Source organism: Ursus maritimus, unplaced genomic scaffold (assembly GCF_017311325.1).
Source record: "Ursus maritimus isolate PB19 unplaced genomic scaffold, ASM1731132v1 scaffold_1, whole genome shotgun sequence".
NCBI lineage: Eukaryota > Metazoa > Chordata > Mammalia > Carnivora > Ursidae > Ursus > Ursus maritimus.
Genome location: NW_024423343.1, coordinates 59,195,634 through 59,221,857, shown reverse-complemented (window position 1 = coordinate 59,221,857; position 26,224 = coordinate 59,195,634). Strand labels below are relative to the sequence as shown.

The 26,224-nt window shown below is 37.6% G+C and overlaps 1 protein-coding gene across 6 annotated transcripts in view; it reads right to left on the bottom strand.

The window, feature by feature from the left end:
* METTL8 (methyltransferase like 8) overlaps positions 1–26,224 on the bottom strand; it is a 90,145-nt gene that overhangs the window by 51,737 nt on the left and 12,184 nt on the right. For 4 of the 6 annotated variants that reach the window (XR_005838511.1, XM_040643983.1, XM_008687109.2 and 1 more), the window contains 2 exons: positions 9,279–9,337; positions 1,954–2,108 (listed from right to left, as the gene is read on the bottom strand). Coding sequence is in view for 5 of the 6 variants with exons in the window: in XM_040643983.1 (XP_040499917.1) it covers positions 1,954–2,108; positions 9,279–9,311 (188 nt within the window). In the remaining variant the exon portion in view is untranslated. Of the gene's footprint in view, positions 1–1,953; positions 2,109–9,278; positions 9,338–18,726; positions 18,897–26,224 lie in introns of those variants that run through there. The other 2 variants (XM_040643990.1, XM_040643998.1) reach the window with 2 other exon arrangements.

The window sequence follows — 26,224 nt, the reverse complement described above, 5'->3', positions numbered from 1 at the left end:
CCTACTGTAACTGTCCATATTGGTGATGGCAGGCAAAGTAGTTTAATTCAGCAACTGTCTGAGAAAGTATAACGTCAGCCACAGATGTAATTTAAAATTTTCAAGTATCCATGTTTTAAAAAGCTAAAAGAAATGAAATTTTAATAATATATTTTAACTCAATATATCCAAAATAATATCATCAACATGCAGTTCAGTATAAAAATTGTTAATGATATATTTTACCCTTTCTTTTTATACCATCTTTTTTTTTCTTCAGCTAAGACAGAAGAGATGATTTATTGTACATGTGTTATATTCTGCTACAAATGAAAACAGAATTAGTCTTGAAAGTCACAGGTTCAGGGCAAAGGACCCAAAGGGAATGTTTTGGTATAAGCAAGGTGGGTCTCTCAAAGGTAGTCCTTGAGATCAGATGATGGTTGTTCTAGAAAGTAGATACGCAGTTCAACAATTTGTACCAGCGTCTCCGGCCTCTGGCTTTCCTTATTTCTGCTCCTGTGGCTTCCATGGGTGCACAAGCTAGAGGTTTACTTGGACCTCTGCCTCATCTTTCTTCTTTTACACTTCAGCCTGCACATTTGCTTCTTTCTCCACTTGGCTCTCATGGTGCAGAGGTTTCCAAAAAGATGGCGCTAAGGCTGAGAGAGCCTGTACTAAGTCTTCAAAATGTTACAGCACATCTCAATTCAGACTAATCAGGTTTCAAGTGCTCAATAACCACATCTGGCTAGTGGCCACATATTGTATAATGTGGAACTAATTAGTAAGTTTCCATTAGTCATCTAGAATCAAAACTTCACAGCCAAATGTTTCCTTTTCCTTTCTACAAAAGCATCAAGTTCTATTTATTCTTCCTTCAAAATCTCTCTCATTGGCACCTTCCTGCTTCTAAGTTACACCTGCTGATCTGTCTAGTTAGTACACTGTCAACCAAATACATACACAGTACTTAATAGCCCATGTATAATGTCATTTCTCTTCAGTGGCTCTTTAATGCCTTCCGCTTCAGCTGTGAATTCAAGAATTCACACAATCTTGCCCCCACTGCCACACCCGGCCTATGTCATTCCAACTTTATCCCTACAAATTTCCTAGAAGAGTATTATTTTAGGCAACCTATCCTGTTCACGGTCTTCTGCATATACCTTATACTTCTTTATCTCTGTGTTTTATGACTTTCTACCCACCAAGAATGCCCTTACTCCAGCCTGAACTATCCAAATCATTATTTCACAAATATTTGTGTCAGGTACCATACTATGTACTGGAGACAGAATAAATAATCCTGATCTCAATTTCTCCACTTAAAGAAATCTTCCTTTATATATCAATAAAGTGGAAACTGAAAAAAGAAAAAAATAAATAAATCTTCCTATGTCAAAACAGGAGTGGTTTTGCACTGTTTAATTGTTCTTGTAAGACATACAGTGTATACGCTTTATAAGAACACATTCGGCACATACAATTTGCTGCCATGTATTGCTAATTATCAATTTTTCCTATAAATAACTATCTTTCCAAATAGAGTACAGATTTCCTGAAAGCACAGACTAGGGTCATACCAGTGTGTTTTCCTTGGTCTCAGTAAGCAGCAGATGCTGAATACATATTTGCTGATGGTCAAGTACTTGTAAAAGGTGGAAGGGCCTGCAGGGCAGGAGGAGGGCTCTACCTAGAAAAGAGCCTCCCTTCCCACCATATGCTGGCAAATCAGGACCAGAGGTGGGGAGGGAGGGTCTCCAAGAACCCCAAAGCTGAGGAAAACACTTGGGAAGTGTCATTTTATCAATTCCATTTGCAAAGAAATTCAGAATTGGCAACACTTAAGTTAGGACCCTGCCTTTGGGACCTTGACAACTTTAAAAATCCTTTCTTGGCTCTAAATGAAAATAATAACACTGTTAATGTTTAGTATACATATATAACATCAGACCTGGAAAGATAACTCACCACATGTTATGTTCAAAAACTTTGGCTGGGTCACTTAAAATCCTTGATCCCAGAGGGACCACTGGGTGATTACCACTTTGGTATCTATGTGGCACATTTCTTATCCTTCGACAGGAAACAGAATTTCTCCAAATCACATTCATCCGAATCAGTACCTGGAAAATTACAAATGATTAATCAGTCAGTATGGATTACACAGTGTATTATTTACCTAATAGCCAAAAAGTGGTCCAAAAGGTTTACAACCTGAGAGAAGACATGAAAACTAAACATTTTTTTTATAATGATTTTTTATTATATTATGTTAGTCACCATACAGTACATCCCCGGTTTCCGATGTAAGGCTCGATGATTCATTAGTTGTGTATAACACCCAGTGCACCGTGCAATACGTGCCCTCCTTACTACCCATCACCGGCCTATCCCATTCCCCCACCCCCCTCCCCTCTGAGGCCCTCAGTTTGTTTCTCATAGTCCATAGTCTCTCATGTTTCATTCCCCCTTCTGATTACCCCCCTTTCTTTATCCCTTTCTTCCCCTACCGATCATCCTAGTTCTTATGTTCCACAGATGAGAGAAATCATATGATAGTTGTCTTTCTCTGCTTGACTTATTTCACTTAGCATTATCTCCTCCAGTGCTGTCCATGTTGTAGCAAATGTTGAGAACTCGTTCTTTCTGATAGCTGAGTAATATTCCATTGTATATATGGACCACAACTTCTTAATCCAGTCATCTGTTGAAGGGCATCTCGGCTCCTTCCACGATTTAGCTATTGTGGACATTGCTGCTATGAACATTGGGGTGCATATGGCCCTTCTCTTTACTACGTCTGTATCTTTGGGGTAAACACCCAGTAAGAAAACTAAACATTTTTAAATGAAAGGTGGGCATGACAGCTTCTGTCCTGAAGTATTTTCAGGCCAAGAGAAGGAAAAAGAATATTTAGAGTGTGTACCACTGGCTGACATTCTTCATAAGTCACAACCTTGGCCAACTTTGCTTTGTTTAGTATTTGTTCATTTAATTTTTAGCACACAGCAAAAGCATGTCAGCCTAGGATCTGAATTTTGTGTATTAGAAGTTTTTTTTTAAGTGATTTTATTATTTTGGTTTGGGACTTCTAAGTGAACATGTTTCTTGGGAATATTTTATGACCACTAGAACAAAAACCTGAGTACAGTAGTAGCAGAATAAGAAAACAAACCTATTAAATCTTCTCTGGGCTGAGCTGAACAGTATGAAATTTAGTCAAATAATAAGTAAATACTGAAGATATGATCCAGCAATTCTTAGTTCTAACAACCCTGTACACATATATTTGTAAGAAGAGTAATACATTTGTAAAAATAGATTTTTGCGTACAAAAAATATACAATCTTGGCTCAAGAGAAGAATCATCAGTTGGTTAGTCAAGTCCATCCCAATTTCTGGAAGAACTTAAATATTTAAAGAGTATGTCATCTTAATTATGCACTGACAAATATGTTGGCTTATAATCCTTATGGAAAAGTATAAAAAGAAGCTCTGAAGAGCTTACTTTTTCTAATGAAAATCCATTGTAAGACTGCTCAGCATTTCATCCCCATTCAGTTGTTCGTCACAACATTCAGCCTAACGCTGTAAGCTGCCAGGTAGAAACAGATGCTAAAAGGTGTGTAGATATAATACATGTTAGAGACTACCTAAGGTACTATTTTGTGTAAAAATGACATGTATTGTACATCCTTTACCAACTTACTGAAAGGCAATGGATTTTAAGACAGTGATTTCCAAAATGAACTGCAGAATGTCAAAAACATCTCATTGTGCTTTTAAACATAAAATTCAAGATTTTCCTTTTGGAAAAAAAAAAAGGTTTAGTTATATACCAAAAAGATCGTAATGGTTCCATTCAAATGTAACTAACAGTGATGAGAAAGGAAACACTCAATAGCTAGTGCAGATCTCCTTTCTTGTTTGTTTTTCCTTCTCTGCTAAATGCAAGCTCCTTGGTGGAGGCAGAGATTAAATGCTCTGCCAACCACTACCCTTCCTCTGAGGGGCCTTTGTTCTTATTTCCTGCCTGTGTTCCACGTAAGACTATAACCAAAACTTACTGGCACAATTATTTTTAGAGCTCTTTCTGCACTGTTATTCATAAAATCTGTATGCTGAAGAGTAGAAACTGATTATACCTAGAAAGAGACAATTCATGCTCAAAAGTGTAAAATGAGGTAAACGTTTTCCACCCAGGAAAGCCAAATCAAAATGAAATTTTAATCTTCAAATAATCATGTGATACTTATCTATATCTATCTTATATAGAGAAGAGGAAGACAGGGAAAAGGAAGATATGAGTTTCTTTCACTATAAATGATCAAGAATCTCCATAGGCAGCTGTTTAGGCAGCTGTTTTTCTAATTAACTACAAAAACACCTTACCTCACTTACGTATTATCTGTAACAGTCACACACAGCCTTGTATTGCTCTTTGTCTTTTTATTATATAAAAATGATACATTTATATAATAAATACAATATAGAAAAATACATAACAAAATTATATAAATGTCTTCTCAACTAAATCGCAAGCTTCTAAGGGCTGCACCAAGCTGCTTGGGAATTAACTGTTGGATTGATAATACCAAAATGATATTTGTCTGACAAATTTAATTAGAAGGAAACTACTTCATATTTTTCAGGGTGGTTCCTAAGATCCTTACAGTGAGGAAGAAGGAAGTGACAGAAGAGTGTGATAGTAAAAAGGCAGCAATCCGGTTACATGGATTACAATGCTTTAAAAGTGTGTGATGAGAAACAAAGCACTCAATAGCTAGTGCAGATCTCCGTTCTTGTTTGTTTTTCCTTCTCTGCTAAATGCAAGCTCTTTGGTGGAGGCAAATGAGATGTTACGACTATCATGTTAGCTTCATGTCTACTAAGTCATGGTTCCATTTTGTGATGGGAAAAGAAAAGATGGGCAGGGTCAACCCCAAACAGAATTCTGACAGAGAAAGTTGATTTCTGCCACCAGATGGTTCCACTCTCTTTGTGTACCCTCTCTTCACTCTCTTTTGGCATACCCTAACTTGAATATAAGTTTAACTAAGATATTATCTGCATAATGAAAGTGTATGAAGAAGTAGTATTTTTGTTTGAAATAAAACAAATAAGTATAGCTAAAAGTATTCCAATCACCCAAAAGAAGGCAGGAAAGGAAGCACAGAGGAACTAAAAACAAAAGGAACAGTAAGAAAACAAATACTAGGATGGCATATTTAAACCCAACTATATCAATAATTACATTAAATGTAAATGGAGTCCAATTAAAAGACATAGCTGGTCAATTTGTATGAAAAAGCAAGATTCAACCATACACTGTCTATAAGAGAGGCACTTTAAATATAAAGATACAAATTTTTTAAAATAAAAAGAGATAATATACAAATGCCACATGAGAAAACTGGTGGAGCTATATTAATAATATTAAAAACAGGGATGCCTGGGTGGCTCAGTCAGTTGGGCATCTGCCTTCAGCTCGGGTCGTGATCCCAGGGTCCTGGGATTGAGTCCCACATCAGGCTCATTGCTCAGCAGTGAGCCTGCTTCTCCCTCTGCCTGCTGCTCCCCACTTTCTATACTCTCTCTCTCTGTCTCTGACAAATAAATAAACATAAATGTTTTTTTAAAAAAGTAGATACTAAAATAATAATAATAATAATAATAATAATAATAATAATAATAATAATAATATTAAAAACAAAACCACAGGCCCAAAATGGCATCATTTAGGTTAAGGCCCCAAGTCAGTAAAACAAGACTTAAAACCTAACACATCTGCTGTTTTAAACCCCCAGAAATGTAACCTTTAACCAGTTAACAAGAGAATGTCCTGCTCAGCACTAAGGACTTCATTGAGAGGCCCCTTCAGTGCCCCTTAGGAGAGCAACCTTGCCTAAAATAATGGATTCTTTGCTAATAATTTCCTTTTTCTGCTCCCTCGTTACCTTTATTTATTTATTTTTTTAAAAGATTTTATTTATTTATTTGACAGAGAGACAGCCAGCAAGAGAGGGAACCCAAGCAGGGGGAGTGGGAGAGGAAGAAGCAGGCTCCCAGTGGAGCAGGGAGCTTGATGTGGGGTTCGATCCCAGGACCCTGGGATTACGCCCTGAGCCAAAAGCAGATGCTTAACGACAGGGTCCTGGGATCACGCCCTGAGCCAAAGGCAGATGCTTAACGACTGAGCCACCCAGGCACCCCCCACCCTTGTTACCTTTAAAAACCTTTTCCTTTCTCTAGCCCTTTGGAGCTCCTCTCTACTTGCTAGATGGGATGCTGCCCAATTCGTGAATTGGTTAATAAAGTCAACTAGATCTTGAAAATTTACTGTTGAATTTTTGTTATTTAATAACAAAATAGACTTAAAAAAAAAACCCGAAAAGACTGTTACAGAGATAAAAGGGAATATTTAGTGATGATGAGCCAATTTATCAAGACATACAATCCTAAATGTGCACGTACATAATAACAGAGCTTCAAAATACATGAAGCAAAAATGGACAGAACTTTCTAAAAGGAGAAATTAACAAATGCCCAGTAATTCTTGGAGATTTTAATACCCCTCTCTCAGTAATAAATAGGACAACATTAAGAAAACAAACCATCAGAAAATCAGTAAGGATATGGAAGAATTAAACATTATCAACTTGACCTAAATGACATACAGAAAGAACACTGCACCTAATAACAGCCGAACGCACATTTTTTTCAAGTGCACGTGAAACACTTGCCAAGGCACACCATATATGCAGGGCTATAAGACAAGTTTCAGTAAATTCCACAGTATTAAAATCATACAGAGTATGCTTTCTGGCCATAACAATATTTAATGTTAGTATTTTTGATGAATTGACTCATTAATAAATATTCTTCCTTATCTCTGGTAATAGCTATTTTCTTGAAGTCTACTTTGTCTAATATTAATATAACCCTACCAGCTGTCTTATGCAGTGTTTTATATGTTACATATGTATTTTAAATGCATTTGTGTGTTTACATTTAAAGTGCTTCTCTTTTAAAAAAATACATAAAGTGCTTCTCTTATAGGAGCATAATGTTGATTCTTGCTTTTTCATCCAAACTTTAAATAATAAGATATCCAGAAAGTTCCCACATATTTGGAAATTAAGCAACACAATTCTTTTTTCTTTTTTAATATTTTATTTATCTATTTGAGAGAGAAAGACAGAGATAGCGAGAAAGAACACGAGCAGGGAGGAAAGCGAGAAGCAGGCTCCCTGCTGAGCAGGGAGCCCGATGTGGGGCTCGATCCCAGGACCCCGGGATCATGACCTGAGTCAAAGGCGGATGCCCAACCAACTGAGCCACCCAGGTGCCCCAAACAACACACTTCTAAATAACCTACAGGTCAGATTTACATGAGTTAGTAAGTCTTAAGGTAAATTAGAAAATATGTTGAACTGAGTAACAATGAAATCTTAAAATATCAAAATTTATGGGATGCAGCTGGAGCAATGTTTAGAGGAAAACTGATAGTTCTAAATTTCTATCAGAAAGAAAGAAAGATCTCAAATCAATGATTCAGTTTCAATCCTAAAAAGCTAGAAAAATAGTAAATGGGATGCAAAGTAAGTAGAAAGAAGGAAATAACAGAAACTAAAGGCAGAAATCAGTGAAAGAGAAAATGGACAAAACAGGGAAAATCAAAGTCAAAGCTGATTCTTTAAGAAGACTAATAAAACTAATAAGCCTCTGGCAAGACTGATCTCAAACACTTGTGTTTCAGAAAACACAGATTTCTAATAACAGATATAAAAGAGGTGACGTCACCACAGACCCCACAGACACTGAAAAGCTAATAAGGAGGTATTATGAAAATTTTATTCCATTTATTAGATGGGATAAATGCCATCAAAACCACAATTTACCAATAATTACCTACCAAAACAGCACATGAAAAAAAAATTTAAATAGCCCTAAATGTGTTAAATAAATTAAATTTGTAATTAAAGGCAAAATTAATATCATGCCGGCACATTAGGATGGCTATTATTCAAAAAAATGTATTTGCGAGGATATGGAGAAATTAGAACCTTTGTGCATTGCTGGATGGAATGTAAAATGATGCAGGTGCTGTGGAAAACAGTACAGCAATTCCTCAAAATATTAAACATGGAATTACCATGCGATCCAGCAATTCTACTTCTGGATATATACACAAAATAAGTGAAAGCAGGGACCTGAAGAGATATTTGTATACCATGTTTACAGCAACATTATTCATAATCGACAAAAGGTGGAAACCACCAGTGTTCACCAGAAGATGAACAGATAAACAAAATGACATATATGTAAAATGGAGTATTATTCAGCCTTTAAAAAGAAGGGAATTTTGACACATGCTACAACACGGATGAGTCTTGAAGACATTACGCTAAGTGAAATAAGCCAATCATCATAAAAGGAGAAATGTTGTATCATTCCTCCTATATGAAGTTCCTAGAGTAGTCAAAAATTCACAGAGGCAGAAAGTAGAATGGTGGTAGGCTGCCAGGAGGGGAGAATGGGAAATTAAATGTTTAATGGGTATAGGGCTTCAGTTGGGGAAAATGAAAAAGTTCTAGAGATGGACAGTTGTGATATTTACACAACAATATTGAATATACTTAAAGCCACTGAACTGTATACTTGAAAAAGATTAAAATGGTAAATTTCATGTATATTTACCACAATAAAAACCAAATAAACAAAAAACCTGCCTACAAAGAAAACTACAAGCCCCAATGGCTTCACTAGTGAGTATCAAACACTTAAGGAAGAAATAACAACAATCTTAACACTGAGTCTTTCAGAAAATAGAAGAGAGAATACTTATTTTGTTTCATGAGGCCAACATAACCCGGATAAGTAGTACAATTGTATGAAGTAAAGGTCTGAATATTGGCCAGATAGTTACAATGCATTTTTTCTCACAGATTTAGTGTTTCTCATTATAGTTTCAAGTTATCAAGTATTTGTCAGAAACAAAACTTGAGGATATCTAAAAGGGAGAAACCTGCGTAAGAGTTTTCTAGGCATGCTTTAGTGTGCTTTAAATGCTAAGGCTGATATTAAGTTTGAGTTCTTTGAGTTCAGAGCAGAGAAAAATGAAGGTAACAAAAATCTTCACAAATCCTTGTTTGGTGTTTAAAAAGTTTTTATGTACTATTGGAAGCACTTGAAGAATTTTGTGATCCTCATCCTTCATTTAACTTAGCTCAGACTAATTCCACTATATCAAATTCTAGTCCGTACAATCAAATGGTATTTCTTTTACTTACTTTGCCTATAGGTTCCCAATTGCAGCTCACCATCCTTTAGTGGTTCTTCCTATCAAGTCCTGTCAAGGTCAAAATGAAACAGAAATGAGCATGATTTTAGGGCAACGGATCTCTAAGATTTCAATGCCACGACTCAGTCATGAGTAGTTAACTGGCTAGAGAAATCACAAAGGAACAGATCCAGAAAGGAACTGAAGCTCATACAAATGCCAGAGTGACAAAATTTCATTATCGATAACATTTACTATACTTATTAGTTATAATTATACAGAAATATGCCATGAAATGCTGACAGACTTCCTGCCAGCTTAGATATAGCTAAGTGTGCACTTATTTTAGAATGCAAGGAAAAGCACAAATATAAAAAATGATTCAGGTTCCACATACAGTATGACAAGCCAAGGAGAAGATGATTTTAATATTGCTTTTCTGGCCTCATCACTGCTACCACATTGTGCGTAGCAAAAGCAGCAGCCTTGGTATAGGAAGACTTAGGAGGAAGAGACCTCTGTCCTACCTCCAAATTTTGGCTAGATGTTTTGCTTTGCTTTCTACTAAAATGGAGCCCTTTTCACAATGATTTTACCTATCTGTCTTACCATACCAACAAACGATACCATTTTCTATCAGAATATGTAAGATGTACAAGGATATTTCACGTTACAAACATGAAAAAGTGTTTCTTAAGTAACTGCAAATTTAATTTTCGTAGAATAATAGTTTTGAGTACTTTTTAAATAAAAAGGATAATTTCAGTTGAAGGAAATACTCCATACTAAATTTTGAAAATTGAAAAAGTCTTTGAGGAAGTAAAAGCCCAATCCCAATTTATCTTTCATGTAAATCTCAATTAATAAAAAAGTCAAATATTTGCCATGTGTGAGGCCCTGTTCTTTTTAAGAGAGAGAGAGTACGTGCAGGGGGTGGGGCAGAGGGTGAGGGAGAGAGAAAATCCTAAGCAGGCTCCATGCTCAATGCAAAGCACCACATGGGGCTTCATCTCACAACCCTGAGATCATGACCTGAGCTGAAATCAAGAATCTGATGCTTAAACGACTGAGCCATCCAGGTGCCCCTGTGAGGCCCTATTATAAGCACTTTACATGTATTATCTTTTGGGTTTTTTTTTTTTTTAAGATTTTATTTATTTATTTATTTATTTATTTGACAGAGAGAGAGAGAGAGAGAGCACAAGCAGGGAGAGTGGCAGGCAGAGGGAGAGGGAGAAACAGGCTTCCCACTGAGCAGAGCCCAAGGTAGGGCTCCATCCCAATCTGAGCAAAAGGAAGCCGCTTAACCAACCGAGCCACCCAGGTGCCCCTGCATGTATTATCTTATTTAACCTTCATTTCCCTATCAAGGGGTATTATTTTTATACCCACATTACAGAGGAAAAATCCATACAGGATGACATAAAATAATATGCTTAAGGTCACCCAACCCATAACTGATGACACTTCAATTTGAACCCAATCAGTCTAACTGGAGAGTTCACGCTCTATCTTTCCTTGTTTTGTTTTTTTTTACATCTTCGTTATTCACATACATACAGTTCACCTATTTGCTTTCTACTTTTGTACACCACACATGCAAGAAGGATCACAGCATTGATTCTCCGGTCTTTACTGGAGTTGTTAATTTGTTGTAACTGATTTAAGGAGACGCAGAATTCCTTCTCTCCCTTTACCCCCTTCACCTTTTGGGATTCTGTTTCTTCTCTTTTGCCTTAATTAAACAGCAAGCAATACCAATGGGAGACACTAGTGCCCAGATTTAGGAAAGCATAGTTATTCTTTTTCCAGTATTCAAATTTCAAGATAGAGACAAAGTGCTCTTGCATCACCTAAACAATGGAACATTTTAATAGTGGTCTTCTACTTTAACACAGCTGAGGAGTAGAGGCAAAGAAGGACTTACTTCCCCTCTATCTAAGTTTGATCCTAGGACTGCTTTTTCACACAGCTCACTACTACTAGAAGAGCACCAAAGAACTAGAGCAAATAGTACTGCTGTTTGTGTGAGTCTGTAACAATTATCCTTGAAGCAGTCAGCTGGCTCTAAGCAAAAACTATTTGTTAGGCTCCCCAAGAATGACTCCCAGTTGTCTCAGCTCACTGAAATCTCAGGAAAAGAAACCACTGTTAATCACACACTAAATGCTTGCCCTCCATTTAAAAGTTAACTCTCCATTGATGTTTCCTGGGTTCTGAGCATCTTTTAAATAAATAAATTAGTGAGACATTTGTGTTTTCTCTTTGTAACTGTTTAGCTTTTCTTCTCAGCTGGGAAGCTGGTACAAAGGTTCCATTCAGAGGAACAAACATCATCTAGATAAAACTGCTAACATTACCTGAGAGGCTAGCATTAATGACAGCAAATTAAAGTGCTATTGCTGTACTGTTTTTGGATAGTGAAAGCCTACAGGTAAGAAACACTTAAGTATCAACTACACTGCAGTGAAGACTGAAGCTTCAATTAACCCTGGCAATTTCAGAGAACTCCAAGGGTGACCATCTGTGAGGCAAACAGCTCAGAAAACTCATACATCTTGTTTTCATCTTTGTTTGGATGATTATAATTTCAGGGTATAAATAAGGCTATTAGCAAGAACAGAACAACAACAATAATTAGAGTAAGTATTTGCAGAGCACTTCGATCACACTATGCCATCAGTCACTCTGCAGCTTCAAAATGGAAAGCTCACACTCGGTGTTTGCTCACCATGACCACCCTTAAAGGTGGCCACATCATGTATTAACGAGAGGCTAGTGGGATTCATAAGTTATTTCTTTAATGGATTTCATGTCAACCCATCTCAAAGCAGCCTCAATCCTAATTATCTGAAGGATATACCATTCTAATTACTCTGGAAGTTGTTTCCAAAATCATGATGCTGGATCAGAATGAAATCTGTTTTAACTCATCCACTTAGCATTTCACATTTGTGTGCACTGTAGTAACTTCTGGAGACATTAATCAGATTTGGTGGGCTGAGAAAGGATATTAAGTTACATGCATACTTTATGTGCTATCAGTCCTTATAAGTTCTAGTAAAAAATGTGCATGGATGAGATTAATGTAGTTCATCTCTTAACGAGACTTCTGCTTTCCTGTTCATTGCAAAGGTCTCTATCCCTAGGTATACTAGACGGCAGGCAGGATTTACCCAGTCATGTTTTGGACTAACGTATCAATAAGGCTGCCCTGTTACAAAATGGAATATTATAAAAAATTCAAATCATAAATGATTGTTAAGATATAAAAAATCTGAAATATAGAATTAGTGAATAAAGGTGTCCAAATGACTGTATTTCCATAATTTCAAAAAAAAAAAAAACCGGAATTTAGGTAGGTAGATGCTATAGCACTGTGTAAATTCTATTTTAAAGAACCACAACTAGTTATAACTCGCAAAAAAGCAAGGCAAACTGCACCACGGACTGTCAGGAAAAATGCTGACTGCAAAACCATAGGAGGCATGATAGTTAGAAAAGGGGCCAAAGAACAAAAAGTAAAATTCACAGGAACGGTAAAATTTCTACATGAGAAGACAAGCTGAAAGTTTCCAGAGCAATATAGAATTCTCTAGGATTTTAGAGTGGGTGACCAGAGTATGTTAGATTCCTCAATAGATGAACCTGCGCTTTCCACCTATAACGGTCAGGTGCTGCTCCCACTGGGATCGCTCATTTTTTCCTCTTGTCTTGAAGAGCCTTCTTGGACTGGTCTTGAAGGTCTTCTATCCTTAGGTCTTTTATCCAATAGGAAACAGATCCCTGATTTCTTTGTGGTCTTGTGATTATTTGGAACATCTGTGATTATTCCAACATCTTGTTCTCATTCAAAGGATTAGTCTTCCTAAAAACTCAGCTTTCCAGTTTCTCTTGCAGTTGGAGGAGACACGGTACCAAGATCTGGATGATAGAAGTCTGCTAAGGGGCTAAAGTCTTTGCTTCCCTATGGAGGGAAAGGGGCCAGAAGATAGCTTGCTGGTACAAACTCAACCTATCTCTTTCCTGAACTTAGATGTAACGCTGTGTGCAGAGGAGAAAGGGGGGTCTGATTCTTGATGCACCACTGAACAGGTAAACCAATGTCAGTTACCACCTTCCCTCTGGACTTCTTTGTAGGTAAGAAACAGAAATCCTTATATATTTCAGACACTGTTAGATTTTCTGTTATTTTTCATTGAAGAGGATTCTAACATACAATATGCATTCCTGTTAAGTCCTGGGAAGCCAGGGAAAAATCCATTTGGTTTCTGCCCTCAAGAAACTTATCATCAAGTGAAGAAGAATGAAATGCAAATAAAGAGTCCTGACACAGGTATGGTGGAGGTGGGTATAAGGCGCTATTAGACCACAGAGGAATGAATGATTACAGTCCACTGGCAGTGGCCAGGGAAAGTTACCTGATGGAGGCAAAATCTGTGCTGGGTCTAGAAGAATGAGTGGCAATATTTCAAGGAGATAAGGACAAAAACCAGGGCATCTCGGACAGAGGGACTAGATCAATTAAAGACAAAAAAGTGTGAAAGCATATGCTACATTCAAGAAATAAAAAGTAATTTGGAAAAAGATGGTAAAGTAACTTTGAAAATGAGTTGGGGTCTTTAAGACTAAACGCAAGAAGAATAAGCACTGTATTCCAGCTGAAAAGGGGTTAACAATTCTGAAACCACTATAAAAATATACCAGAATGGAACAATTCAGAAATAGATAGTAGATGGTGGGAACCAGGTTTCTCACTGGGAATGGAAGGTTACAAACAAATGAGGGGAGAAGGTTGAAATGATCCATGTGGTAATGGATAAGAACTGCAATCATCAGTATGAACTTATGTTTAGCTTAATATAAATACACATACTATATGTAGAAATATTTGTAGCTATGTATATACACAAGTTAGTATACACACATATATTTCTTTACTCTGCTAGAAGCAACCACATCCCAGTAGCAACAAGCATATGAAGCACCCAGATCTTGGTTTCTAACACCATTCTCAAATAAAAGGAACTAGGGCTCCTTGGAAAAATGACTGATGCTAGCTAGGACTGGCGCAGGGAATATACAAGATGAGTCTGTAGCATCTTTTAGTGCCAGAAAGTAAGGAAGTGCTCAAAAATAAAACAAACAAAACCCCAAACCCCACAATGATAGAGGTACGTCAAAGAGACATGTGAGCCAACTGAAAGTGCTCTTAATGGCAAAAGTTGAAACACTTGGAGCAACAAAACAGTTTTGGGTTATAACCCCCCAAATAAAATAAATATCTGTATGTCCATATGGATATAAATGATTGATTGAATAAGTAATAAATGAAGGAAAGGAGACAAATCTTCCATTCAGAAGAATTCCAAATAATTTATGTAGATACTTTACCCTCAAGGAGGTGGACCATAACTTCTCACTCCTTAGGTGTGGGCTACACACAGTGACTTCCTTCTAAAGATTACATTATGAAAGAGGGGGGAACTTAACTCTGAAGTAGAGAAACTTGACCAATACTACTCAGTCAGGTGATCAAAGTTAAGTCAACAATGGATGTCATGTTGACAGCATGTATTCTTGATAAGATGTAATGAGAATGGCACTTTGCCTCTCTGTGTTCTTCTTCCTCCCTCAAACACATAACCCCAGTCTAATCATAAGAAAAACATCACACAAACCCCAATTTAGTAACATTCTATGAAACAGCTGACAGTACTCCTCGAAACTGTCAAAGTCATCAAAAAGCAAGTTAATCTGAGAAACTGTCAGGGCCAAGAGGAACCTAAGGAGACATGATGATTAAATGCAATGTGGTGTCGGGGCACCTGGGTGGTGCAGCCGGTTGAGTGTCCTTTGGCTCAGGTCGTGAATTCAGGGTTCTGGGATCGAGGCCCCCTACCCCCTGTCAGGCTCCACACTCAGCACAGAGTCTGCTTGGGATTCTCTCTCCCTCTCCCTCTGCCCCTCCGCTCCGTGCTCATGCTCTCTCTCCCTCTCTCTCTCAAATAAATAAATAAATAAATAAATCTTTAAAAGAAAAAAAATGCAATGTGGTATCCTGAGATCCTAGAACAGAAAAAGGATATTAGGTGAAAACTAAGGAAATCTGAGTAACCTAGGTACTTTAGTAAACAGATAACACAACTGTATCAATATTGGTTCATTAATTGTGACAAATACACCATACTAATGTAAGATGTTAATAATAGGAGAAACTCAGTATGGAGTATATATGGTAGTTACATGATTTTCACAATTTTTCTATAAAGCTAAAACTGTTCTGAAATTAAAAGTTTATATAAAAAAATTAACTTTGTATGCTTACAGCCTATGATGTGAGGGGCAGGTCCTCCCCCCTTCCTTTTTTTTAACGATTTATTTATTTACTTAAGAGACAGATTGAGAGAGCACATGGGAGGGAAGGGCAGAGGGAGAGGAAGAGAGAGAGTGAGTCTCTGGCAGCCTCCATGCTGAGCCCGGAGCCCAAGATGGGCTCAATCCCATGACCCTGAGATCACGATCCCAGCCAAAAAATTAAGAGTTGGAAGCTCAACCGACTACACTACCCACATACCCCTAGGCAATTTCTACAGGCACTGACAACAACTGAAGAGTTTTAAACAGGTGAGCAACATGATCAGATCTGTATTTTATAAAGATTGTTACGATGGTTTTATACCACCAAACACGGGGTCCTATACCAGACAAGTGAATCAAAGCTCTGGGACTGTGCATGTATAACTTTTTAAATCTTCACATGTGATCCTGGTACACATCAATGACTGAGAACCACTCCTATATAGAATTAATTAAAGAAGAGCTCCAAATAATAAGAATTTGTCAGAGATCATGGGAGCCAGAGAAGACAATAACACGAGAATCAAGGAAGGGGCCAAGTTAAGGCACGCTTTAGAGGCAGAATCAATAGATCTTTTGAAATGACTAGATATGAAAGCAGGATGAAGCCAAATACACAGGATGAAGCCAAACATGGAACAAGATCTTTGGCTTGGGTAGCTAGGTAAAGGATGAGACTATTCAAGACAGAGTTCAGAAAAAAGATAGATAATGGTGGGATGGTGGTAGGGAAGAGAAGATAAAAAGTTTAGTTTGCACATGACAAATTTTAAGGATCCCACAATATATTTACATGGATATTGCCAATAGGTAGTTGGAAATGAATTCAGGTAATTGGTAGGCATTGGTACAGATGTCGCTTTGGGAGACAAGTCACTGGTTTACAGGTGGTGGATGAAGTCATGATGAATTGATTGAGAAAAAAAATGAGACAGATGGAACTCATGGTAATACAACACTTAGGAGACAGGAAGAGGAGCCAGCTGATGTGATCAAATACTAAAGAATACTAAGAGAGAGAAATTAAAAATAAATAATAGGTTTTGATCTTTATCAGAGTGTTTTGATCCTGGTTGTGCCAGCAGAAGGCAGAGTTGAGGAATAAGTAGGTCAATGGGGTAGGGGAGGTAGTGAATGTAGATGACTGTGATGAGCAGTAGAAAGGAAAAGAGAAGTTGGATCACATCTTGAGGTGTAACCTGATCAAAGAAGAGCATTTGTTAAGATGCAAAGAATCTTGAGTATCTTTGTAGAATGACAGACAACCCACTGTTGAAAAATAGACTGAAAATACTGGAAAGAGATAAACTGTTGACAAGTTTTAAGAAGTGGGAGGAAGGGAGGGGACACCAAATATGTGTCAGTCATGTAAGGTGTCAAGAACAATCTCATCCTTTCATGAGTGAGAACAGGGAGTTCGTAGTTGTAAGGGAAGATTGTTCAATTGTTCGGTGAGTCCTTTGCCAATGTTATATTCCTTGAGAAAAGTAAGAGGCTGCAAGGTAGGGAACTTGAGAAAAGGAGGAACAGAGAAAAAAATGGAAACTAACAACATTTGAGTAAAGGAATGTTAACAGCTAATTGGCCCATCTGAAGTTGCAACTCAAGTTAGCAATCATTTATTGGTTGCCTCCTGAGCACTCACTCCCCATTAACAGCTCACGGATTTGAGATCATTGAATTTGTACAGACATGGAGACATGACTGAAACCAGAAGTGGACTGCTTAGCCTGTGGTAAACCAATCAGCGCATTCCAAACTGATGGGCATAGTGATAGGTTTAGAATAGACTACTAAACCTGTCCAACAGAGTGCATCTTAAGTCTAGAGATTTGGGGACGAAGGTGGTTTCTTGTACTTCCTATGCATGAAGGAGGAAGCATGAAGCCCTGACGCTGCTGAAAGCTGTTACTAGTTAGCTCAGGCTGCCTGGATGGTTTAAACAATAGATTTTATTTTCTCACAGTACTGGAAGCCAAAGTTCAAGATCAAAGTGGTATCAAAGTTAGCTTCTGGTAAGGTATCACTTGCTGGCTTGTAGACAGCTGTGTCCTCACATGGCCTTCCCTCTTGCATGCTGTGGACAGAGGTATCTCTCTGGTGTCTCTTTTCTTACAAGGACACAGTTTTATTGGATTAGGGACCCACCATTATGACCTCACTTAACTTTTATTACCTTCATAAAGGCCCTATCTCCAAAAAACTGTCACACTGGGGGCTGGGGCTTCAACATATGAATTGGGGTGGGGGCAGGGTCACAGTTTAGTACATAGCAAAAGCCATCTTAGAGACTTGAGTGGCCCTGGCCTCAGGATGGTACAACTTTAGGATGAAACTAACTCTGAGGAAGGAAAACTGGAAAGATAAAAGGAAGTTAGGTGCCATTGTTAAGTAGCTGGATCACGTTTCATTTGAAGCCCTCAATTATTTAAGCCAATCTAAGTTTTCTATTATCTGCAAACAAAAGTAACCTAATAGACCCATTATATGATTTCCTCTACCACCTGGCAGGGGGCAATATATCTGTTTTTATCTACATTGGGCCTGTCCAGGCTGGTAGTACAAAAAGTAGTGGTGATATAGGATGGTGGAATTTAGGGACAATATAACTGATGACCACGAAGTAAGCCCAAAATGACCAGAAATAAAATATAAAGAGGACAGAGGAAAAGGAGGGATGAGGGTGGGGTGCAGCTGATGGACCTGATGTGGCTTAAGTCTGGGTTAAATAGAAATAAGGGAAGGAGGGGGACTGGCTGGCTCAGTTGGTGGAGCATACAACTCTTGATCTCAAGATTGGAAGTTAGAGCACAATGTTGGGTGTAGAGATTACTTAAAAACAAAATCTTAAAAAAGAAAAGAAAAGAAATAAGGGGAAGAGAAGAGAGAGAGAATATACTGTTAGCAATTAGGTCTCCTGAGTTTGTTAACCCATGTCACCTAGTAACAAAAACTGTGACACTGTAACAATGAGAAGGAAATCCTGCTTTGAATGAGAAGCTCTTAAGTGTGGCTAGAAAGAACCACAAGGTTATAAACACCTATGAAAGAAAAACACTTCAGAGCAGACAAAAGCTAAAACATGGACTGCCACTCACCACCTCACTTTAACCTTCTTAAGATCATTATGATAGATCTCCATCCCTCGCTCTTCAGGAACAATCTTCCACTGGACACATCTATTAAAAAAGGGTTTGGGGCACCTGGCTGGCTCAATCAGTAGAGCATGCAACTCTTGATCTCGGGGGTGTGAGTTCGAGCCCCGTGTTGGATGTAGAGAGTACTTAAAAAAACAAAAAACAAAAAACAAAAACCACTTACACATTAAAAAAAACAAAAACAAACAGGGTTTGTCAAACTAAGGTCCTACTAACAATTTTTTAAAAACGTGTTTTTATTATGATAATGATCTAAAAATAAAATCAAAAGGAGCAAACGTATCTCTGCTACTTGATTTCAGTGCCTACGCTTGCATTTATGATCTTGTTGGCAACAAGCAGCACAGATATGTAATATGGAAATGGTGCATCTGAGTATACTGTAAAAGATTCTGCAGTATTTTGACCTGAGAAAAAGCGAAAAAGACACACAACACACAAAAGTAAAGCTGGGCTAAAGTCAAAAGAACCTGTGTGGTGGAGGTCAGCACTTGTTAATAATGAGAGCTGCAACTGAGTTTTGGTAACACATCAGCAGTCACATTATGCTGTTAATTTGAATTTTATTGGTTTTATGGTTATATTTGTACTTATTTTGATTTTATAGTTGAATAAGAGCTCTGTGCACAAGGAGCTTATACCTAGATTTGTGTAACAATATAAGTCAATTTAAGTCAACCCAGGGGTCTGAGAATTTTTTTTCCCTTTAAATGGAGGTTTATACATTTTTCAATATTGAGAAATGCTATATTAGGAGATTCTGTTCCAGAGAATTCTCCTCTTATTTCTCCTTAATAGCTGAAATACCCCCTAAGTAGGGCAGAATCACCTCAAGTCTTCTTGGAAAGCAATTTCAGGTGAAGAGGCAAAGGGTTTGGACTAAGGTGAACCCAGGCTCTGCCACCTGCTACCACACAACCTCTGATATGATATTTAACTTTGTTAATTTCAATTTCCTCAAAATGTGGCTAATAAGATTATTTTAAGATTTAGGAAGGTCAGAGAAGGTGATCTACGTAACATATTTATGTAACATAGTGCTGGGTACGTGGTAAGTGCTCAATAAACTTTAGCTGATATTACTGTTGTTATCGTTAGTCTGGTTCTTCTAACAACTTCCACAGTGCTTCATGAACACCACAGCGTCAAGCTTTCTACTCTGCTGCTTAGTTTAAACAGCCTTAAAGTAGTCCCAACTTCCCAAGAAGGTAAAAGACTAATTTACCAGTGAAGTGTGGAAGTAGAGTAGAAATGCTGAATCAAGAATATACTAAACCTCAAGTTCAAGTCCTGGTCCAAGTATTATCATGACTTTTAGAAAAGTCACTTACTTTGCCTGAACCTATTGGCTCATTTGTAAAATGGAGATTATTCTTAAGTTACAAAGTTCTTGCACAGAACATTACAAACTACATAGTACTTCACAAATGTAAAGTCAAGTTATTATTCAGTGAATTCCAGAAACATTTCTAAATGGCACCCCTTAAAGCTTGAAAAGGAAAAAAATATACCACGCAAAAAATTCCCAATCAGGTATTGAGGTGGTAAATGAGGACAACAAGCCAAACCAAAAGTAACAGTGCAAGCAAGAGGCAAAGAGAAGCACCAGCTCTCCAGTGTTCCATTTTCCCCTGTGGAATGGCACTGGGTGAGGATCACGGAGATGTAGCACCGATGGGGGGGAACTGTCTCCTGCCTTTCTATGGATCCATGCGCAGAAGGGGGTTGGAGGAGGGGGAAGAAGAGCAAGGAGTAGAATGATACGGAGCCAAAGTGGAGAAAGTATCTCAGCAGCAGTCCTCATTATTGAGCATGACTGCCCAGGGGAGCCTTAACTGCAATCCCTCCAGAAAACTGCAGTGCCCGGGCTGTGGAAATGGCAGCTTCTTCCTATGAGGCCTTCCAGGAAAAGTCTTCTAATTGCCTGTGGTCAGGCCTGAAACATCACACAGAGGATTCTGATCTGGAGCCAGACTCTTCACTCAAAGAAATAAAGAATACTTACGTTCTTTACCCAAACATACAATAAATGTTATTTCAAGAAATTACATAAACTAAAAAAATCAATAAACTAAAGAATGATTTTATAAAGCCCATGAATAATAATGCTATAGCAAGTTGCTGAAGAATAATTGAGAATATTATATTCTTTTTTTTTAAAGACTTTATTTTTAAGTAATCTCTACACCTAACATGGGACTTGAACTCACAACCCTGAGATCAAGAGTTGCATGCTCTACTGACTGAGCCAGCCAAGCATCACAAGAGAATATTATATTCTTAACCTGCAAGTATCACATCATGTAGAGAAACCTTAGTAATCTTCAACCTATAAAAGGTCTTATTTCTAAGGTTATCTGTAACTCAGTTGTTAAGAGCTCAGTACCACATTTTCTATAGAAACATTTTAAATGGTGATTAAGATACAAAGTTAGCCCACACATGCTTTTTAAATCCATAATGTGGATGAAAATAAATGTGTTTGTTTGTTTTAAATGATCTTAGAAAACTGGCAAGTTCCATTTTCCCAAAAGTTGAAACACTGCCAAACCATACTGCCTGGGGCAACTTGAATCTTATTTAATACAAAAACAGTATGATTAAATGATGATTCTTTTAAAACAACAACAACAACAACAACAAACCACATAAAACCTGTCAGCCATTTCTTTGCCACCTGGTAACATAAGGTGTGTCTATAAAGTGACGCTGTTTAACTAAAAGTAGACCTGTGCACCAAAATAAGTGTTGACCCTTCAAGTAAGTCACTTTGAGAGATTACTATTTATTACAATAATAAACATCTTTGAAATCCCATTTTCAGATAATGTCCTCATAGCAGCCTTATTGATTTTTTTTTAATTTTTATTTTTTAAATTTAAACTCAATTAGCCAACATACAGTACATCATTAGTTTCAAGTGTAGAGTTCAGCAATTCATCAGTTGCATGTAACACCCAGTGCTTCATCATATCACGTGCCCTCCTTAATGCCCATCACTCAGTTACCCCATCCCCCAAACCCCCTCCCTTCCAGCAACCCTCAGTTTGTTTCCTATGATTAAGAGTCTCTTATGGATTGTTTCTGTCTCTGATTTCTTCCCATTATGTTTTCCTTCCCTTCCCCTATGATCCTCTGCACTGTTTCTTTTATTCCTCATAGGAATGGAACCACGTGATAATTGTCTTTCTCTGATTGGGGCTTATTGATTCTTTTTCATATCCTCAGTGGTAGCAAACCCTTTGCTTTAGGATAATATCATTTATTTTTTATTTTTTAGAGTAAGTTGTTGCTCTTTTAGCCATAACTGTATAGACTCCCAATATAACCAGCTTGGAAAGATCATATTCATTGAGATATAGTTTCTGGTATGTTCTGTTTCCTTAAACAACCCGAAACAGTCATACCTCATAAATCAAGTTCACACAGTACACACTGTACCACCACAAATGATAGTATCCTTTGTGCTTATTCTTTTTTAAGAAGCCAAAACTATCTGGAAATATGAGCTGAATTTTTAAAAAGTTTTTAAAAAAAATACCAATAGCAAAAATAGAAAATATACAGGGGAAAAGATTCCTCTTATGACTGCAACAAAAATAATATGAAATACATAGGAAAAAACTTAGCCAGAAATATACATGACTGATATGAAGAAAGCTATACAATCCTACAGAGAGGCATGGAAGACAATTTTAATAAAAAGGAAGACAGTACATGGTTTTCTGAAGCTGAAGATTCGATATTGTAAAAATGCAAATTCTCACCAAAATCATCCACAAAATTAAAGAAATCCCACTCAAAATTCCAAAAATGTTTTTGAGGAACTTGAACAAGTAAAAGTTCATCTGGAAGGATAAACATGCAGGAAGTGCCAGGAAAATACTGGAAAAGAAAGAGTGATGCTACTTGCAGTGGGGTTGGGTTGAGGGGAGTAGGGAAGTGCTTATCCTTCCAGACATTATAGTACACTATAAAGCAAGTATATCTTAGCCAGGATATACAGTCAAAGCAGTGAAACAGAATAGATAGTCTAGACACTAGTCAAAATGTATGTAAGAATTCCATTTGCAATAAAGCTACTATTTCAAATCAGGGGATTAAAGCTGGACTATTCAAAAAAGTGTATTTAGAAAATGGGCTACCTCGGGGCGCCTGGGTGGCACAGTCGTTAAGCATCTGCCTTCAGCTCAGGGCATGATCCCTGCGTTCTGGGATCGAGCCCCACATCAGGCTTCTCTGATAGGAGCCTGCTTCTTCCTCTCCCATTCCCCCTGCTTGCGTTCCCTCTCTGGCTGGCTTGTCTCTCTCTGTCAAAATAAATAAATAAAATCTAAGAAAAGAAAGAAAGAAAGAAAGAAAGAAAGAAAGAAAGAAGGAAGGAAGGAAGGAAGGAAGGAAGGAAGGAAGGAAGGAAGGAAGGAAGGAAGGAAGGAAGGAAGGAAGGAAGGAAGGAAGGAAGGAAGGAAGGAAGGAAGGAAGGAAAGAAAGAAAGAAAGAAAGAAAGAAAGAAAGAAAGAAAGAGAAAATGGGCTACCAGGGAGCCTGACTGGCTCAGTCGGGGGAGCATATGACTCCAGGATCATCTTGGGATTACGGATTTGAGCCTCACCTTACGTGTAGAACTCAAGGAAGGAAGGAAGGAAGGAAGGAAGGAAGGAAGGAAGGAAGGAAAGTAGGGAGGGAGAAAGAAAGGGGCACTTGGATGGGCTCAGTCGGTGGAACATGCGACTCTTGATCTTGGGGCTGTAGGTTTGAGCCCCATGTTGGGTGTAGAGATTACTTAAAAAATAAAACAAAATCTTAAAAAAAAAAAAGAAAAAGGGCTACCTATTTTGAAAGAATAAAGTTATATGCCTATGTTATATCTAACACCAAAATAAATTCCAGATAAGTTAAAGCTTTTAATGTAAAAAATACTCCTTAATACACCTAAAAATATATAGGTGAATACTAACTAAAAAGCAGGGTAGAAAAGACTCTTTTGGACATGATACCAAAGCTATAAAGTAAAAAAGGAAAGAAAAAGACTAATAGATAGCTTATAAAAATGTATGGGAAGATATGCTATAAAAGACTCTGGTAGAGGGGCGCCTGGGTGGCTCAGTCGTTAAGCGTCTGCCTTCGGCGCAGGGTGTGATCTCAGGGTTCTGGGATTGAGCCCCACATCGGGCTCCATGCTCTTCTGGGAGCCTGCTTCTTCCTCTCCCACTCCCCTTGTTTGTGCTCCCTCCCTCAATGGCTGTCTCTCTCTCTGTCAAATAAATAAATAAAATCTTAAAAAAAAAAAAAGACTCTGGTAGAGATACTTGCAAAACACTACAATGTAATACTGATACGTAAGGAATGGTTAAAAAACACTAAGGAATCTTTAGAAAATACTTAGAAATGACCTCAGTACAAAATTGCCACTGCCATCAACAAACATTCACAAAAGAAATGCAAATGGCCACCAGACACTTAAAAATATTCATCACACTAATAAAAAAAATGTCTTTGGGGGATGCTTTCAACTGCAAGTAACGGAAGACCTAATCCAAACTGGCTTAAATAATGAGAGTATCTTTCATAACTGCAAGTCCAGAGGCCGGGCAAATTCTAGGTATGGTTTCATCTTTAGTTCTATAATGTCACCAAGGACCCGGGTTCCTGCCATTTCTCCATCCTGCTCTTCACAGCATCATCTTCATCCTAAGGCTGGTTCCCTTTGCCAGTTACAAAATGGCTGCAGCAGTTCCAGGTATCACAACGGACATGGTAACATCCAGAGGAAGAAAAGGACCATTTCTTATGTCTCTTTTAGGGATGGGGAAATTTTCTCATAAGCTTCTCAACACGTTTGCTCTCAGATTTCACTGCCAGAACTGGAGGTCACAAACTATCGCTACATTGCTCTCTGGTAAGAGAATGGGTTCCTATGATTAGCTTAGGGTTCTCTGAGTGTGTTCCAGGGATCCCTAGGGGCCCAAAACACTTTAAGGGGGTCTGCAAAAGGTCAGAATTGTTTTCATAATAATGTCAACATATTATCTGTCCTTTTTACAGTGGTGGCCGTTGCACTGATGGCAATGGTGGCTAAAGCCGCTGGCATCTTCGTCTGAATCAAGGCAGTTGCACCAAACTGTACTGCAGGTGACTATTTTCTTCACCAACCATGCAATGACAGAAGGGGGAAAAAAAGCCAGTTTCACTTAAGCATATCCTTGATGAAGCAATAAAAATTGTTTTCATGGAACACCATTTCTATTTTGGCATTTTCTCAAAAACCAAGTAAGTCTGTCAGGAAAACAACTGACGTTTGATGCCATTAATAAAATTCAAGCTTTTAAGCAAAAAATTAGAATTCTAGAAAACTTGCGCCTACCATGGTGAGTTTAACAGCTTTCTGACACTTAAACACTATTCCGATGAGAATAAGGTATTTTTGATATGGTATAATGAAATATGTCAACATTTGGAAGACCTGCACAGCTCAGTGAACCAATATTTTCCAGATGACACACATGATATCACAGAATCATGCCTGGATAAAAGATCTATTCAAAGTGCAAGACAGCCAATGGATTTTAATGTAACAGAGTATGAAAAGTTCACTGACATGGTTTCAAATATTATATTGCAGTTAACCTTTAAGAAACTACTGCCTATTGGAATTTGTTATACTATCAAAGAATATTCATTCACATTCACCCTAAGAGATTCTTAAAGTACTCCTCCTCTTTCTAACTACTTACATTTCTTTTTTTTTTTATTTTTTATTTTTTAAAGTTCTTATTTATTTGAGAGGAGTGAGAGCAAGAGTGCACAAGTAAGGGAGAAGGGCAGAGGGACAGGAAGAAGCAGACTCCCCGATGAGCAGGGAGCCCGATGTGGGACTCGATCCCAGGATCCTGGATCATGACCTGAGCGGAAGGCAGACACTTAACTGACTGAGCCACCCAGGTGCCCCTAACTACTTACATTTCTGCATGAGATCAGATTTTCTTCATTTATATATAAACCAGAACAATATATCATAACAGACTCAATGCAGAAGCAAATGTAAGAATCCAGTGAAAGAGGTAGGAGAATTAAAAGGTGCAAACTCCCAGTCATAAAATAAGTCTCAGAGACAAAAAGTACAGCATAAGAAATATAGTCAATAATATCATAATAACATTGCCTGGTGACAGATGGTGACTATACTTATCACCGTGAGCACTGAGTAATGTTAAATCAATATGTTGTACATCCACAACTAATATAACATTGTATGTTAAATAAACTAAAAAAAAAAAGAAAAAGAAAAAGAATCTAGTCATCTTCTCTTAGACCAAATATTAAGGAGATTTGCAAAAATGTAAAACTATGCCACTCTTCTCATTAATTTTTTTCTTTTGGAGAATATTTTTAATAAAAATGGTATTCGTGCTGATATGCAATGGATTTATTATTTTTA